The following is a 19,718-nucleotide window of genomic DNA, read 5'->3' as shown; positions in this document are numbered from 1 at the left end:
CTCTACAGAATCCAACATAAACAATGTCCCTTCAGACTCCTTCCCCAATGTATACAGGAGAAAGCTTACAGGACTTTATTAGATTCTGAAATAATCTGTTGCTCCCTTCCTTTCAACTTTAAATTGTAATGGCAAATAATAGTAAAATCATCCAAGATTGTGGGCAAAACAGACAAGATTGTTTTTTGGAGTATGAGACTGACACACTGAGAACGTGAATGACTACAGATGTAGTTACGGTAGCTCTGTATAGAATGCTAGTCAGAGATATGATTGCCTGAGTTTGGGTACTAGACATTCTTCCGTAAAGAAAGAAAACATCTGTATGAGTATTGTGTCCTTTGGACATTTAGCTGAAACTGCCTGTTCCTTGCTGCAATGCATACATTGGTGTTGTAGTTAAAGGGCTTCATTAGCTTGCAATTAGTTTCTGCAGAAAGAAGAAAACAACTCAAAATTATTTATACAATTACTATTTATACAATTTACCACAGCAGTAAACTACTGTTTACAGCATAGTACTACTATTTTGAAGTGTGCATTCACACCAAATATCATCCAGGGCTTTTCAACCAGTGGTACGGGCACCACCTGTGGTACATTGGCACCTGGCAGGTGGTACGTGACCATCCTAGAAAAGTGGTAGTGGGGAAGGGGAATGAGCTGAACTGGTAGCAGCACTGCACAAGCCCGAGCGAGAGACGGCTGGAGCTGCAGGCCTGTCAGGGCTCAGCGGAAGCGCCAGGATCAGCGCTTCTTTGAGGCTGTCAATATCATGGCCTGGAGTGGTCATTTCATTTTCACCATTTTCTCAAAAACAAGTGATTTTTCAATCTAACCCAGGGGTAGGCAATCTTGGCTTTTATGACTCGTGGACTTCAACTCCCAGAATTCCTGGCTGGCTCAGGAATTCTGGGAGTTGAAGTCCACGAGTCATAAAAGAGCCAAGGTTGCCTACCCCTGATCTAACCAATTGGCAGTCAGCCTGAAACATATCTCTCTTTGAAGCTGAATTAAAAGTGCAGGACATTATTGAAAAAAGGAAGCTGATTTAAATTGCTGTAGTTACAACTATATTTACAGTTTTCAGTTGTGATCTACAAAATTGTTTTAACGACTATACTTTGGTGGGGTAGATTTGTGTTTAACAACAAAAATGAATACAAATAACGTGTAACACAATTGAAGCCTTCTGATGGGACAGGACTCTTCACAAAGAAATGTACTAGGAAGCCCTATTCATCTTCTACCTAATATAAGCTCATCCATTAGTAACAGTTTTGAATATTTACACAAGTTAACATTTAAAGCAGTTCCTTTTAATTTTTTAATGTATAAATGTATTTACTAGGAAGTTAAACAATTCATAATTGCTGGTTAGAAAAATGGATCAAACTATGTTTGTTTTTTTAAAAAAAATAAAAACCTTCCCTTTAATTGCATTGTTGCTAGGGGAAAGATTACACTCCTCTCTCTGTCCCTTGCTGACCAAAACTGTTACAAGAGAGCCGGCAAACTAAGGTGAACTGAATGGTGTGCCTGAGAGAAAAGAGAAGAGAGGGAATAAAGAGGAAGCAGCAACAGGTCTTGCAAACATTAACAAACCACAAAAGAAACAGCTTTGAGCTATTTTTATCCGATCCCGGTCTGCTTGTCAGGACCCCCATTTTTCAAAATCCAGAGGCTATAGAACAACTTTTTATTGCGTGGCAAGCCTACATTAAAGCCCTATCTTTGTTTACTTAAAAGCATTGGGCGGGGCCATCAAGCTACAGTAACACCAATCTTCGCTAACAGAAAGGAGGAAAAAGATGGCAATTAAAGTTCCATCTTGGTCATCCTTTAAAACATGCGGTTAATGGTTAGATTGAAAGCCTGCAGCACATATTAAAGCAATTGTGCTGGCATGTTTTGAGACAGACTGCGCTGGCTATTACATTTCTGACGATACCAATGGCAGCAACTGCCTGGAGTTCAGAAAAGGATGGAGAATCTGTTGAAAATAAAAACAGTGAAGGTCCCGATAGCACAGCAGTTCCTGATGGAGGGTGGGGCTGGCTGATCGTTGTCAACTTTTTTCTAGTAAGTAAGAAGCAGATAAAGTTACCGGTACTATGTAGTGCATGGTTTGGTGTTGCTTAAAAGTCATGACAAATACAAAAGGCATTTGATTTTATCATGTGTGTAGAAATTTAAAAATACTGAAGAAAAGAGATTTTTCTCTGATGGCCTGCAACGTGTTCTGGCCAAAATCTAAAACTATATAAAGAACTGCAGGAACGGTTAAGAATTGTTGGCACTTTGGTAAGAACTTATCAAACATTTGCAGCTTTCTTAACAAAATGGAAAACCTCAAAGAATACAAATTGTAGTACAAGAGCCATAGAGTAGCATCTTTCTAAGGCTGGTTTCTTTGGAGTTAGTACTATGAATTCAATTGCAGAACTATTAGCTGGAATCATGTGCCGTGCTTAGCTATATTTCTGTTTGGTTTTAGCATTTAGCCAGACATTTTGGCTTCTGGAATGAACTATGATTGAGTAAATCATGGCATAGAATGATACGTGTATCCATGAAACTCCTGCTGTAGTTTGTGTTACTTTGAAGGGCATAGTAAGCATGGTATACAGTATATAGAAGTTACAATTGTGATGAACGTGGTATACCAATCAGGTATACCGCTCCAGATCATGCTGAAAGTAACATCTGAAAAATTGGTGGTTTTCTCTTCCTACTCTAGAAAAATTAACATCTGGCTAACTGACATAAGTTTGCTTTTGGTTGTGTTACAATTCGCTACAGAAAAGGGAAATGTGCTAAGCAATGTGCTAAGCACATTGTGCTTTAGATTGTAAGCCGCCCTGAGTCTTCGGAGAAGGGCAGGATATAAATGGGATTAAAAAAATAGCAGAGTCCCATATAGCATGAATTAGAGTAAACAAGACGACAAGGGTTGCAAGCAACTGTCCTCAGTGGATCCTTGCAGGTAGGGCTACAGTTAGCAGTTCAAGCAGAACTGAGCAAATCCCATGGCTGATATCTACTATTTTACCAGGAACTCTAAACCAGGAGAATCCCAATATTATGACCCTGTTTTCCCTGAAGGAGCACAATTTCAAGGGTCAAAGATGGTATAATCCTGACATCCCTAGGCTTCTGAGTGAACAGCCACTCACCCTTGCTTGCACTGAATCAGGCCATCTCCCATTTGGCCCAAGGAGGAGATACACAATTAGGTATTATCAACATAATGTTGGTATTATCAACATACCTAATACCTCATCTCCCACTTTGAACTAAATGACCTTTCCCGGACACTTTATGTAAACAGACCTGGATGTGATCTTGTGGCACATCCTTTCCCCCATTGTCACTACGAACCAGATTCGTCCAACGGCAAAGGAGTAGAGCTATCCTAAAAGAATGCCAATTCCAAGCTTTCACGGGGGATTCAAACGGATACTAGGATCCACAGCATTGAGGGCTGCTGATGGGCTTTGTCAAAAAGCCCAAATATTTTGTGTGATACATCAGAGAAACAGGAGAAAAGCAGAAAGCTGTGTAAGTGTGAGAGAAAAGTGTGGGGAAGGGCAGAGAAATGTATGCAGCAGAACTGAATGCAAAGAGGGAAGGGTATTATATCACTCTCCCCATCCACCCAATGGCATTTTTGACACAAATGGATTGATTAGCAAGCTTATCCAAATGCCAAAACTAAATAGTTCTATTTAACTCGGAATAGTTTCTAAAGGAATAGAAATGACCACTGCACAGCCTGCGCTCTCTGTCACTTATAATGTGGTTTTTTTGCAGCAAGGAAAATGTTGCTCTTTAGAATTTATTAAAAGCACAGAACTGTTAGACAATGCCAAGAAAAGCCCAGGCGGTATAGGTTTGTCGAGTTAGTTGAGTTGGAGACTGATTTTATTGTAAAGTGAAAAGTAAAAAAAAAAACCCTCATCACAGTGCTTTCTTTCATCATAATCACATTTCTAAGGATGTTTTTAATGGCCAAACTTATCCCGTGGTGACAATAGGATGGCTAGAGCCAAGCCCTGCCATTATCAACCCAGTGCCTAAGTCACATCCCTTTCTCTTTTCAGAAATGAGATTGAAAATGTGCTGCCCTATTATGGCCCCAGCACCACTAACAGTGAGTCAGTTCCATAGCAAGCTAAATACTCATAATTTATATAACTGCTTCTCCAACAGAGGCCTGGCATAAAGCAGGAATTGCTCATTCAGGTAGTCCTTGTTTAGTGACAGTTTGGACAATCCACTTGGTCATTAGGTGAAATTGCTATTGTGCTTATGATCTACTTCACATTTCCTTTGTTTTACAGACTTGGGAAGGTTGTAAATGTGAGGATTGGTTGCAGTTAACTTTTTCATCACCATCACAACTACAAACAATTGTTAAACAAGGACTTCTTATAGTTAATGTTTATAAGGTGTATCCAATGCTTCTTCCAGAAAAAAAAATTTAAATTTAAATATAAATATAAATAAATAAATATATTTTTCCTTTTTAGCTTAAGTTCTGAGGGCATTCCATTTTTGAAAACAGCTTTAACTTCTCATCGTATCTGAATTCATCTCTTCTGGTCATCTTGGCCACACCTGGACTGCTCAGCTTGATCTTTATCACAAATTTGCATGAAAACTTTGCAGTTTCTTCTCTTCCTCTGTTCACCATCACAAAATTCTTTAATTTTATTTAGGCTGACAGGTCATACTTCAGCCGAGGTAATCCAAAAAATAAAATTACCATTATTTTAGCAAACCCAACAGATTTCATAAAGGTCACTCATTCCTCTTCCCTTATTTTTTTTCTTCTCAGATCAGACACTAGCTGGATTTTGGGGTTCTGCTGAGTCAGCCAGTGTGGTGCCTAGTTACATCCTCTGATCATTTAAACACAACACTGCAGTTTTGCAATGGAGTGACAATTAATAGTCCATTTTACATTTCAATTAATACCATACTGATAACTTTTGTAGGTAAATGTATTTGTAATTGGAACACTGAAAAACTTTGCCATTTTCTTTGTGGCTTTTCAAGAAGATATTGGTGGCTCTTCTGAACATGTCAGCTGGATTGGGTCCATTATGTCCTCACTTCGATTCCTAGCAGGTTAGTACAATCTATGTGTTTAAATGCATGCTTAAATGTATTTGGCTGGACTGGGCTGAGATCAGATCAGTATAAGGCCAGTTCATGACTGTTGTCCAATTTGTGAATTTTTGCCCCCAGAGCTGGGGGAAGGTAGTACTCTTACTCAGAATGCCAAATGTGCTTGCAAAGGTACCTACCTATCCCCAAATCACCTATCTATACCTGTGAGTTAAAACTATTTTCCCATCTGTTTTTAGTCATTTCCCAATCTTGTTTATTGATCATAACTCACACATTATAGTTCTCATATGTAGTTTTCATAAATCAAGGTCTTTATGAAAACCAGTGTAAATTTAATAAACAAAAATAGCAAGCTTGGCAATGCCTTTTAAAGCTTAAATATTTTCCACTCAGTGTTTTCCTGTCCCAGAAGTGGTATCTATTTCTCAAGCTATCATTAATGCCAATTTCTGTCTGCTCTGTTCCAGCACCTCTAGTAACTACAGTGTGTGAACTACTAGGAGAACGGAAAACGTCCTTGTTAGGGGCTCTCCTGGTTGGTGCTGGTTTTCTTATTAGCACACTGGCCACGAGTATTCCTTTTCTTTGGGTTTCTATGGGATTCCTAACAGGTAAGCGTACCATTTCAAGTATATTTAATAAGCTCCCCCTCAGAAACTTTCCAGAAATTGAAATTGTACATGAAGTTAATTTGTATCACCTGCTCATTGTCAAAGGTTGGATTTTCTGGGCATTTTCATAAAGCTATTCCCTAACAAAGAGAACTATAATCTGTTTGGACTGGCAATACTGCAGAACAGAATAGGAAACAAGCTCAATGCAATACAAAAAAAAATAACCCCTCATTTTAGTGGACTGTTAAGAGGGAAGAGGAATCCATTAAATAGGAATGAGATATTTACAGCTCCAAAACACACTTGGCTTTATACTTCAGGAAAGACAGAGAAAGGAAGCAACGCCAGATGCTAATGCCAGCTGGCTATGTTAACTATTCACATTATCCCTAATCTTGTTTCTGTCTGAATTTTGGACGATAACTGGATCCAAATAATTTTGTGCATTAAATCCAGGGTGCTAAATTGAAGCTGTTAAATGGAATGCTACTACAACTAACTATCTTAAATTGATATTCTGTCCTTAAGCAATTAGAGAATACTTAAAACCACGGTGTTTAATTCATTCCTTATTGCATCATCTTTTGAGGGGCATGAATAATTGCTTACCTGAGACAAGGGTAGAGTGCTCAAGCATATTTCTTTACACTGTTCTTAAAACTTTAAGAGTTCCTGATCAAATTGAATGCTTGTATTGGAGACAGGGACAAAGATAAAATACCACAAAAGCTTTTCTTATATTGCTATTGTTAGAAATATATTCTTACCTTTACATCACTTCATATTAAGAAGCTGGTCAGATATTTAACCACATTGCAATATTATATACAGTATGATGGCATGATGCTGCTTCTGATGAGGCAATGGTTATCCAGCGTTTTAAGGCTTCCATGTCTGTATTTTGTTCTAAAGATTAAGTCTTTGACATAGTAACATATCACATAGCTATGGTCCTTAAATGTGCAGTACTTCAGGAACCGAGCTATTCCTTTGTTAAGTGACATCATTTCAAATTAAGGATTACTGCATTCAAAATAAATTTACCAAACCTCAGACTAGAGACCTGTTTGTGACTATTAGTAAGGAATTCTAGAATGCATCACTATCAGTCACCAATCCAAACTTTTTTTCCCCCTTTTGTTTCCAACACCATTGTTTGAAGTAATTATTCATCTTGTTATGGGGAAAAAAGTAAAGACCAAAATACAATTGCTTCAGAGTTAAGAACTGTCCACCTGGAAGCTTTGTGCATTTGGGCGATTTATTATTTGTACTTATGAAAGGCTTTCATTAAATGAAATAAAAACACATTCCTACAGAAGATTCTGCCCCTGCTCATGATGTTTTCTTTCTTTAGGGTTGGGTTTTTGCCTGTTATATCAGATTGCTGCTGTCATGGTAATTAAGTATTTCAGGAGATACCTGGCTCTAGCCAATGCAATTGGCCGCTCAGGAATGGGGCTGAGTGTTGTGCTAACACCACTTGTTCAATTCCTGATAGAAATGTACAGCTGGCAAGGTAAGTCATCTTCGTTTCTTACATCTTCACACTGTTAATATGTGAAAGTAAGTTGATGCTAAACTTAACATTTCAGTCAAATAGTAACTGAATTCTCATTCTCTTTCAATCATTCAGTTTCTTCTCAGTGATATAAATGAAATGAGAAATCTACTTTAAGCCTACCTTAGTTTTCAAACAAAAGGAAAGATACATTGTGCTTTAGATTTTCTATTTTAATTGCTCTGATTTTTTGACAGGACAATTTTAGAAAGAGTTACAGAAACTGAATTATTGCTATTCGTGTGTCACCTCAGACACATGAGAAATAAATACTGTCAAAATAACATTTTGGAGATTAAAACAAAGGTTCATTTTAAATAGCTAGGAAACATTTTTTAAAAATTTCTTTTAAATTTTACTTAATATAAATATAAAAGTTAATACTGGCCTAATTCATCAGTGATTAGGGAGGGACATCTCAGATTGATGGACAATCTCTGAGGATTGTCAAATGCATTATTATTGTTGTTATTCACTTAAAGGGATATTTACCGCATCTAATACTAATGGTGTTCATTTTTGACTTTTTCTTTCAACAAGAATAAAAGCTTTGACATAATTTCAAGCAATGCTGGAAGTAGATTCTATACAGCATGGGGAATAAGGAAATTGTTGGATACTGCTTGAAAATTACCAAAATAAATAGCCCTGAAAAGTGGAAGGAATATTTATCCATAATTAGTTCTGTGACTGTAATGATTTTTAGAAAATGATTTTTAAAAATATTATCTTTTCCCATTCATTCAGGTTTCTTATTGATATATGGCGGCATTATGTTGAACCTTGTCCCTTCTAGCCTGCTACTACGGCCAGTTTATAAGAAAAAAACCAGAGGCATCAGTCCTAAAAATGAAGGTCAAATAGTTGCACTAAGTATGTTTCCAGAGACTTTCAAAAGCAGCCTAGATAAAACCTGCAGCAGAGAATTGAACATACTGGATCCTCCCAATCAAGAATGTGCTAAATTAGACAACCTACAACAGCCTGATAACTTAGCCCCAATTAATTACAAGCTTTCTGAAATGTCACATGAAAATAGTTGTGTGGACGCCTACAAGAATGATCACCAAACTGGTGATCAAAGTTGCATCCGATCAAATGAGAAAGGAAAATCCAGAGTACAGCATTTTATACAGAAGCAATGCCGTCTTATTGTTTATCACTTGAAAAATCCCTTCTTCCTTATTTTCACATGGTCTTTTCTCTTTAGTCAACTTGCTTATTTTATCCCAACTTTCCATCTTGCAGCCAGAGCCAAAACATTGGGTATTGACCCAATGGATACTGCTTACATCATATTAGTAGCTGGTAAGAAAAATCTCAAACTTTTAAAATGTTTTTTGTAAAACGTCACCATTAGCTATCACCGATAATAATTATGTAATCACTAATTACATATAGAGCACATCAAAATGTATAATTGTTTATGGCTTAAGAGTCAACACAAAAGAAATCAAGGCATGTGTGTTGATTCAAATTCAAAACTTTAACTCCACTATCAGATGAATGCTGCAATGAAGGAGAAATTACAATGTAACATTGGGGAAAATATTTAATATATAGCTTTATGAAATATGATTATGCTGTAACTATTAAGACCTTTTTCTCAAAGACATGTTTCTATAATTATGTATAGTTTTAGAAAACCATTTTAACAACAAAATGTGTTCATAAATTTTATTAGCATTAAAAAAATCACCTCAGTACAAAACTGCTTCCATCTTTATTACATATTATTCTTAAGAGATAAACCAAGTTAAAGCAACTTTATTAGTTATTCATTTTTAATTTAAACCACCCTTCCAATTTTGCTTGTAAACACTGATGAAGAACAGGGGTTAAAGAAACTGAGATGTCAGAGGAAAATCTATCTTACACCTGCTGATGGATACTCTTGAGGCAAAACCAAGCAGCTTATGTAGCATGGGAACTTACCAATGGGCAATTTGGCAGATGAAGAAAGTAAAAGTTATTACTCCAGATTCTAAACTCCAATTTCATTTAACAAAACATTTTGCCACAAAATTACCGGCCAGAGCTTGTGAATAAGCATGCGCTTTAAACATAAAAGAAAATGTTCAGAATTCTCAGATATGAATGTATCAGATAGAAACAAAACTTCAGCTGTATATGCCTAACAAAAATAAAGCAAAAATGTAGTGTTCATATAATTCAATGTACTTACTGGGCTTTAACCAATCTAATGTGGAGTTTTTTTTAAAAAAGGAAAAAAACAGTCTTCTAATAGTGAAAAGCTCTTCACTATAGCATCCAAGAATTTTCCATACAATGTACTGGGCAATTTTTGAGACATGAGAGAGAATGAAGGTCACCAGAAATTTGATATTGGATCTTGATGATAGAACTGAAAATATGAACGGATGGAAGACTTACCACTCAGATAAGAAATCTGACAAACGAGACCACAGCCAAGCAGTGTGAGCATCTAACAGCAAGTCTAAAAGTAGTACAGAAAAGGACATTCTAAATTGCCAGAGTGATTATTTTTATTTTTCCAATTTTGCAGGTTATTTTTGCTTCATGTGAAATAGAACGATCTGGTTACCCTCAGACATGAAATGACAGTTTATAAACCACTTCATAAATATTTACCATATGGCTCCTTGTGGTGTTTTGCAGCATGATTTTTTTCTGTTTATTGTTTTAATGAAAATAATACAAAATAAAATTAGATGGCACAAAAAATCTGATACTAGGACATAGATATTATTGCTAAGTCTATTTATGTCCACAGGTGCTACATTGGTGACTTAGGTTTTAGAAATTTACAAAATGCCAATTCCTTCCTTTTGATCCTTATTTAGCACCCAAAGAACTTCTGTTTCAGAAATCATTATGTGTTTCTGTTCTGTTTTCTTTTAGGGATAGTAGAGACAGTCAGTTTACTGGTCTCTGGCTGGATTGCTCATCAAAACTGGACCAAGACATATCATTACCATAAAACATACCTCATTCTTTGTGGGGTCACTAATCTGCTGTGTCCACTGGCTACAACCTTCCCATTACTTATGAGTTACTCTGTAATTTTTGCCATTTTCAGTGGTGGATATCTTGCACTGCTGTTTCTTGTACTGGTAAGTGGGAAAAAGTAATTGAACAATGAAAATATTAGAACAGTAGCACTTTACATTTCCAAAAGTTGAAATCTGCTTCAATTCAGACAATGCTAGAGAACTGGAGAAGTGCATGTTTCAGGTACAGTCAGAAAGATGAAGTTAGAAAAAGAACTGCAAAGAAACACTGAAAATACATTTTACTGTTCCTAATTTATTTTATTAGTTAAGCAATGATCTGCACTTCCTTGGGTTTTTTTCCTTGAAAACATTTTGCTTCTCATGTTAGAAGCTTCTTCAGTTTTAAGTCTGAACTCAAGAAGCTTCTTGGATGAGAAGTGAAACAGTTTCAGGGAAAAACATCCAAAGAAAGTTGCCTTTGGGAAAAGCACCTTTGGGACAACCATGACCTGGATGACTGAGGATCTCCATAAACACTGATCTGCACTGTCTTAAGACCAATATTTTTATTAGGTTACTGTTACTTTAAGAGCCAGTTTGATGGAAGGGTTAAGGCAGGGGTAGGCAACCTCTGCTCTTTTATGACTCATGGACTTCAACTCCCAGAATTCCTGAGTCATCTATGCCTATACCAGGGGTGTCAAACTGCCAGCCCATGGGCTGGATGCGTCATGCCGAAACCGCGCCCACCCCATTGCCGGCAATGGGGAAAAAGTCACGTTATGTCGTGACACGTCACGTGACGTTGCGAGTTTGTCATCCCTGGCCTACACTTTTGCAAGCTTAACTGAAGTTTAACACAAATCCAGATTTTTTTAATGACCCTGTAATCCCTTGCATTGGGATGGAGTCAGGGCAACTGAATGGAGCTGAGCATTCACAAATCTAGATAAATATTATTTATTTATTTATTTATTTATTTATTTTTGGGACTTATATGCCACCCTATCTCCCGAAGGACTCAGGGTGGCTAACAACAATAAAAATACAGCAATGCAAAAGTTAAAAAGAATTAAACTAACAGCCCCAATAAAATAATTAAAATTAATAAATTAAAATTTAAAAACATTTTAAAAATCCCTATCGTCAGTCCAGGTCAGCCTGATGGAAAAGGAATGTTTTAAGGCTGCGGCAAAAGGACTGGAGATCCGGGGCCGTCTGAAGCTCAAGGGGAAGTTGGATCCATAGCGCTGGCGCTCCCACAGAGAGGGCCCTCCGCCTGGGGGTCGCCAGCCGACATTGTCTAGCCGACGGCACCCTGAGGAGGCCCTCTCTGTGTGAGCGCACTGGGCGATGGGAAGTCGTTCCCGGCAGCAGGCGGTCCTGCAAATATCCAAATATACAAAAAATGTCATCAAATACAATAAATATATATTTACAGTATAACATGCTTCAGCTTGGTTTTACCTCTAATCAATATTGGAAGTCTAGGAAACAAAATCCGTAAGAGTGGATTTTTGCCAAATATGTCATGTCACATGCCTGTCCCACCAGTTGTGTCACAAATTTGTTACTAAGAGCTTAGCTATCACAAATAGAAACACTTAACAACAATATGTGATCATTTTTTTATCGCTGTAAATACTGGTTCCTTTAACAGGTAGATCTTGTAGGTGCAGCCAGATTTCACAGTGCCTTGGGACTTGCCTCATTCATTGCTGGGTTCGGAGTTATTGTTGGACCTCCAATAGCAGGTAACACAATTGTCTTTTTTTTCCTTGAAAAAAATAATTCTTCTAACCGTATAGTGCACTGCATTTTCTTTCAAAGCACAAACTATAATGTGACCTATATATGCATTTACATTTAGGAAAAATCCTATCAAAAGTGTAAACAAAGGGAAAGCAAAATTATCTGTGTAACTATTTGGCAATGTAGTACTTAGTGTTGCATTTCATATTTAAATATTCTTCTACTCTTTCCCTCATTTCATCTCCCTTAAGTCGATTTCTAGTAAGAACAGAGATTTCTTTCTGTTCATAAAATGTCAGGTATGCTGACAGTGCTGTGTAAAGCATAATAGCAGAATGTATCACCCACAATTACTACAGATAGGAAATCATTACCTTCCTTATTTCTTCACTGCTCAATCCCTTCTTGTACTAAAGTTATCTTTCCTTTTACATTGTAATTTCCTTTTAAACTTTTGGTAATAGATATCAGAGCATTATTCCTTTCTACTATTACAAGATTACCTGTAGGTCCAAATGAGTAGCTTGGGTCCTCAAAAAAACAAAAGGTTTATAGTGTACACAACAGCCAAAATATGTATCTTAAATATCTATCAGCCAAACAGTGGCTGAAATTATGAGAAAAGAATTGAAAATCCAGGTAAACTATATAGATAGATTTTAACTTCTATGTTTGTAGGTTAAGCATAATACTTCTCAGTATTTATGATATTTAAGCCATAAAGATTATTCAGATGCAAAAGGCTGTGAAATTCTGTGATTTTTTACAAGAAATATTAAGGCTATGCAAAGCCTCCAAAGGAGGTTCTGCAGCTGCTTTACAATAGGAAGAGGGGTGCCTCCAAATATTGTAAAGTACCCCTTACGAACCCTGTTTGCACAGCCCTAAAAATAATAACTTGAATATAAAATATTTGTCAGTTCTTAATTATAAAAGAAAACATCAAGTTGTACTTCAGACAATGCATTTCTTTTTATAAAGGCAGCAATGGAGGTAGCTATTATTCAGACTAGATATCCTTTAGGAAAGATATTGATAAGTGGAATAAATAGTAACAATAAATATGCTACAGCACCAATGCTATAACTAGACCAAGTTGTTTGTGTGTGTGTGTGTGTGTGAGAGAGAGAGAGAGAGGGGGGGGGGAGAGATGTATGTGAACATCACGGTCTACTGTCATCCTAGCCCAGGCTAAATAGTTAAGTTGCAAGAAAAAGTATGTGAACCCTTTGGGATTACGTGGAGTTTTGCATGAATTGGCCATAAAATGAGCTCTAAACATCATGTAAGTCACAGCAATAGAAAAACACAGTCTGCTTAAAATAATACTACACAAACATTAGCTGTTGTCATGTTTTAATTGAACATAAGATGGAAACATTCACAGTGCAGGGTGGAAAAAGTATGTGAACCTTTGGACTTAATAATTGGTTGACCCTCCTTTGGCAGCAATAACCTCAACCAAACGTTTCCTGTAGTTGCAGATCAGACCTGCACAACGATCTGGAGTAATTTTGGACCACTCCTCTTCACAAAACTGTTTCAGTGTAGCAATATTCTTGGGATGTCTGGTGTGAATCGCTCTCTTAAGGTCATGCCACAGCATTTCAATGGGGTTGAAGTCAGGACTCTGACTGGGCCACTCCAGAAGACGTATTCTGTTCTGTTGAAGCCATTGTTTTGTTGAATTACTTGTATGCTTTGGGTCATTGTCCTGTTGCATCACCCATCCTCTGCGGAGCTTTAGTTGGCGGACAGATGGTTGTAAGTTTTTCTGCAAAATGTCCTGATAAACTCTGGAATTCATTTTCCCATCAATGACAACAATCCGTCCAGGCCCTGAGGCAGCAAAGCAGCCCCAAACCATGATGCTCCCTCCGCCATGTTTTACAGTGGGGATGAGGTTTTGATGTTGGTGTGCTGTGCCTTTTTTTCTCCACACATAGCATTGTGTGTTTTTCCCAAACAACTCAATTTTGGTTTCATCTGTCCACAGTACATTTTGCCAGTAGTGCTGTGGAACATCCAGGTGCTCTTTTGCAAACTTCAAACGTGCTGCAATATTTTTTTTGGACAGCAATGGCTTCCTCTGTGGTGTCCTCCCATGTACCCCATTCTTGTTTAATGTTTTTCTTATTGTAGATGTGTCAACAAAAATGTTAGCATGTGCCAGAGATTTCTGTAGGTCTTTAGCTGACACTCTAGGATTCTTCTTTACCTCATTAAGCATTATGCGCTGTGCTCTTGCAGTCATTTTTACAGGACGACCACGCCTAGGGAGAATAGCAACAGTGCTAAACTTACTCCATTTGTTGACAGTCTGTCTTACCGTGGACACATGAACATCAAGGCTTTTGGAGATACTTTTGTAACCCTTTCCAGCTTCATGCAAGTCAACAATTCTTGATTGTAGGTCTTCTGAGAGCTCTTTTCTGCGAGGCATGGTTCACATCAGACAGTGCTTCTTGAGATGAGTAAACCCAAAACAGGTGTGTGTTTTTAAAGGGCAGGACAGCTGTCAGCAACACATCCAATATCATCACACTGATTGGAGTCAAGGTTGGCTCACTCCTGGCTCCAATTAGCTCTTGGAGAAGTCATTAGGCTAGGGGTTCACATACTTTTTCCACCCTGCACTGTGAATGTTTACATGTTATGTTCAATTAAAACATGACAACAGCTAATGTTTGTGTAGTATTATTTTAAGCAGACTGTGTTTTTCTATTGCTGTGACTTACATGACGTTTAGAGCGCATTTTATGGCCAATTCACACAAAACTCCACGTAATCCCAAAGGGTTCACATACTTTTTCTTGCAACTGCACATTTATCCAGTTTAGTCAAAATGTGGATGAAATATAATCCTTGTTCATATTTCTGAAGCTGAATTAGGATCTTACATTTTATTTGGGATGACATGACCTATGTGGTAAGGGAATTAATTAAAAGGATTATTTAAAGCTATTATAATAGAAGCTCAAAGCTAATAACACAGTTTAACAATCTAAGGAAAGCAACAATGGTTAAGATTTTCTTTAGCACCCATGACGAAAATAAGAAAGGAGGCAGATTTTGATAAAACCAGTGTCAGCTGATGAGGAAAAGGGAATAGGAAATTAACCAGAGAAACTTAATACCTTTGTAATAGAAATGCAGAAAGAGGGTAGGGAAATTACACAGGTTCTACCTGGAATCTTTGCATCAGTCTTCACTGTGAAAGATCTTAATGCAGGACCCACACCTGATGCATATTCTAGGGAACAGGGCTGGGACTGCTTCTGAAGAGCTGTGCCAAATAGAAAAAATGTAAGAGGTTTTAAAATTAACAAATTAAAATTAACTACATGACAACATAATTTAGTGTTCTTGAAGAATTTCTAGTAAATTTTTATGAGTTTTAACATTTAAATCTAGCTGTTTATTAGCACTTCCCTAGCAACCAGCAACAAAGACGGTAAAACGACAACAATCATGTTTTCTGGGGTATGGTCCAGTTGTCAAAGTGGATACTGAGAAGTACTAATGAGACAGGATTCAATTCCAGAAGACAATCATTGTAAATATTTTTTGTGTTTTATATTGCAATTGTATCCATTGGATACAAAGATTCAAGATGGTGAAACCTAAAGCAGAAGAACTTCAAAAAAAAATACACGAGCAATTAAAGTACATGGTTATATACTTTGAGCTCGACAATTCCTATATTCTTAAAGTAGGGGAGGCTTAATTATCAGAGAACTGTAAAGATTTTCACTTGGGGTAAACATTTCATTATAATACGTACTGGAAGTAAAACATGAACACTGGCTTTATTAGGAAAAAAACTGAAAACAAAATGGCAAGTACTGTTTTTAAATAATTCTGTATGTAACATCATTTGGTATAATCATCTGGCACATTTCAGAAGGTATTTCATAGCCCTGAAACGAACAGAAATGAAATAATCAGAAATATGACCATATCCATATACACCATGTTAAGGCGCTTGAGACTTCAAAAAAGAAAGGGGAAAAAAAGAATAGATTCAGAATTTCATATGCATTTTTGGTAATATTCTTTCATATCTCTAACATTTGAGCTCATTCAGTGCAAGTTATCTGCTGTAGATTTAGAAAAAAAGCAAAAAGTATAGTTTAAGGCAGGGGTCCTCAACCCTCGATCCGTGGACCGATACTGGTCCGCGGCACGCCAGAGACCAGTCTGCGCAAACCAGTGAAGCCCCATCTCCGGGATGAAAGCAGCATGCAAACCTACATCCCTTCCGGTCCATGGAAAATCCTCTCCATGGAACTGGTCCCTGGTGGCCAAAAGGTTGGGGACCTCTGGTTTAAGGTACAAGCTAACAAGCATTTATAGCCAAATTCAGGTTTGATTCTATGTTATTATCAAAAGCAGGTAGGTATTAAGCCTTGAGGGATAAAAAGAATTTGTTCAGACACTTCTGAGTATGAGATTTGGAGTAATTGTGGAGGGGGGGGACTATTTTCTGCATACAGGAAGCATCCACATGGCTGTTATTTTAATGAAGAGAACTAGACTGGCAAGGACATTATGATCCCCTAGTAATCCAATTCATACATGCAGCACATAGAAGCACCACGTTAAGTGTGAATCAATAGATGCAGTTTTAAAACACTATTCCAGAGTGCTTTAAATATGAGCCATACTATTTCAATGTGGGAAGAAGCCCTCTGGTGGTAAATTTTAACAGTTTGCCAGAGCAAGTATTTTAGCAGATCCTAAAATACAGAGACTGAGTAAACAGAAAAATTAACAGACTAGTGAAAGAAAAACTGAAACACATTATTATTTAATAAACATGCCATGAGGAAATTAAAGGAATGAAATATATTTACCTTGGAATAAGACATCAGCTCCTGCAATTTATACCAATTAAGGTGAATTAATATATAAAACAATCTTTATTGCCACTTAGGTTAAATGATGCAAACACAGGGTTTTTAAGTGTTGCATTAGTAATGATATGAAAAGACAACTATACCAAATGAGAATAATTTAATAACCAAATTCTGCTATTACTCTTACTTACAGGTTGGCTGTATGATTACACACAGACATATTCAGGCTCCTTCATTTTGGCTGGTATATGTTTCCTTGTTTCATCCATTTCATTATTCTTGGAACCTTTAGCCCAAAACTGGAGAGAAGAAAGTTGAATCCACTGCAGTCCAGATTCTACAATTCTCCAAAGCCTGATCTTGTAGAAGTTATAAATTTTCAATAATAAACCAATTATGGGACAGTGGATACAAGGTCTTTCAAAAATATTAATATTATGCATGCCTATAAGCTATGCTGGGACGCGGTGGCTCAGTGGGTTAGGATGCTGAACTTCTCGATCAGAAGGTCGGCAGTTTGGCGGGTCGAATACCAAGTGCCGCGTAACAGAGTGAGCGCCTGTTACTCGTCCCAGCTTCTGCCAACCTAGCAGTTCGAAAGCATGTAAAAATGCAAGTAGAAAAATAGGGACCACTACGGTGGGAAGGTAACAGCGTTCCGTGCACCTTTGGCCTCTAGTCATGCCGGCCACATGACCACAGAGACGTCCTCGGACAAGCGCTGGCTCTTCGGCTATGAAACGGAGATGAGCACCGGCCCCTAGAGTTGGAAACGACTAGCACGCATGTGCGGGGGAACCTTTACCTTTTATAAGCTATGCTGTGACTATATATTTCTGTGCCATTGCATGTGGTCAAGTAGAAGCTGCTCAGCCATTCGTTATGGATGCTTTGATTCCTGCAAACACCAGAGTCTGAGTGCCATAGTCAAAATGGCCTTTTTGAATTGTTGTTTCATTTAGCAAAATATGTTTGAATCTGAAAATTATTGGAGTTATCATCCAAAGCAAATGGAAAGTTAACTTAGACATTACTTCTTGTATCTTGACAGCTGCTTGATCAATATCCAAAAATAGAGGAACAAGGGAGATGCAGGTTTAAGTACAAAATCAGCTATGTGTATAAAATCATATAGTGTCACTATTTCTCAGCCCAACCTACCTCACAGGAATGTGGTGTGGATAAATTGAAGAGCTATCTTCATGTAAGTTGCCTGGAGTTCCTGGAGAAATAGCAGGATAAAATACTAACTATCAGTTTATTCATATTAGCAGGTCATCACTCGTCATTTAAAATTAAGCGCACAAACTAAAAAGAAAATATTATCCCTCCTTTTAGAGGGCAAATAAAACTATATTCTGAAAATTTGGACGAGATCACATTTTTGCTGAAGAAGAAACTTCCTCCCCACAATATCAGAGCAAATGAGGAAGCAAGTTTTGTAATTTCATCAGGTATCATATTTAATACAAGTAGTCCTCAACGTACAACCACAACTGAGCCCAAAATTTCTGTTGATAAGACAGATGTTAAATGAGTTTTGCCCCATTTTACAGCCTTTCTTGCCACAGTTGTTAAGTGAATTAATGCAACTGTTAAGTTAGTAACATGGTTGTTAGGTGAATATGGCTTCCCCATTGACTCTGCTTGTTAGACAGTCACAAGAGGTTTACGTTTACGTTTACGTTTTATTTAATTTATATACCGCCCTTCTCCCTGGGGACTCAGGGCGGTTCACAGGGCATATAAATAAAAATACAATACTATACAAAAGTTAAAACAGAGATTAAATCAATGCCCAATTAAAAAACAATAATACAATCTGAAATAACAATTTAAAACCCAGCTCCCCCATCAGGCCAGACCAGCCAATTCAAACAAATGGGTCTTCAGACCACGACGGAAAGTTCGGAGGTCCAATGCCGTCCGGAGCTCCACCGGCAGTTGGTTCCACAAAGCCGGGGCACCCACAGAGAAGGCTCTCCCCCTGGGGGCCGCCAGTCGGCATTCCCTGACCGGAGGCACCCTGAGGAGGCCCTCTCTGTGGGAACGCACAGGGCGGAGGGGAGTTGAAGCCGGCAGCAGGTGGTCCCCGAGGTACCCCGGACCCATGCCATGTAGGGACTTAAAGATCATAACCAAGACCGTGATCACATAACCCTGGGACACCACAAATACATGTCAGTTGCCAAGCCTCTGAATTTTGATCACGTGACTATGGCAATGCTGCAAATGTCATAAGTCTGAGAAACGGTCATAAGTCACTTTTTCAGTGTTGTTGTAACTTTGAATGGTCACTAAACGAATTGTTGTTAAGTCGAGGATTACTTGTACATTGAGGTTTTTACTGCACATAAGAGAAAGGTTTAAGAATAGAAATCATTTTCACTCCTTTGATATCTTACTCCAACCTTTCCCAAACAACGTCCTCCCGAAATGTCATCTTATAAGTTCCTTTTAATTTTCAACTAACATAGGTAGGACTTACAATCCAACAGCTCCAAGGTACCATGTAGGGAGATCTATGGGTGCAGTAATTCAGTATCTCTTTAAAGTGTGAAACTGGAGAAAGCTAGGCATATCAGTAGCCACCAGAATTAGAAAACTCAGTTGCCTTAACTTTATGTCCAACAATATTCACCCAAAAGTACAAAGAAAATGTTTGAATTATTATATGAACGTGTCTAACATATTACAAAGTTTGCATAATAGGATTGCATTTGCTCAGACCTGAAAATCATTGTGGTTTGTTACATATATGTGTACTTACCTCACTTGCTAGTATGTGTGTGAGGTGAGACACAAATTTGGAGACTAAGGC

General features: G+C 37.7%; 1 protein-coding gene across 1 annotated transcript; it reads left to right on the top strand.

The window, feature by feature from the left end:
• Positions 1–1,953: 1,953 nt before the first annotated feature.
• Positions 1,954–17,681, top strand: SLC16A4 (solute carrier family 16 member 4; the record flags this gene model as incomplete). Its single annotated transcript, XM_083360218.1, has 8 exons — positions 1,954–2,082; positions 5,001–5,133; positions 5,604–5,747; positions 7,108–7,269; positions 8,059–8,619; positions 10,195–10,406; positions 11,947–12,040; positions 17,091–17,681. 8 exons carry the CDS (start codon positions 1,954–1,956, stop codon positions 17,213–17,215), a joined length of 1,560 nt encoding a protein of 519 aa, XP_083216344.1. The 3' UTR covers positions 17,216–17,681.
• Positions 17,682–19,718: the final 2,037 nt, after the last annotated feature.

The sequence above is a fragment of the Vipera ursinii genome (assembly GCF_947247035.1).
Source record: "Vipera ursinii genome assembly, chromosome: 3".
Classification (NCBI taxonomy): domain Eukaryota; kingdom Metazoa; phylum Chordata; class Lepidosauria; order Squamata; family Viperidae; genus Vipera; species Vipera ursinii.
The sequence above is the reverse complement of the archived record's forward strand: the minus strand, read 5'-3'. Positions and strand labels throughout refer to the sequence as shown.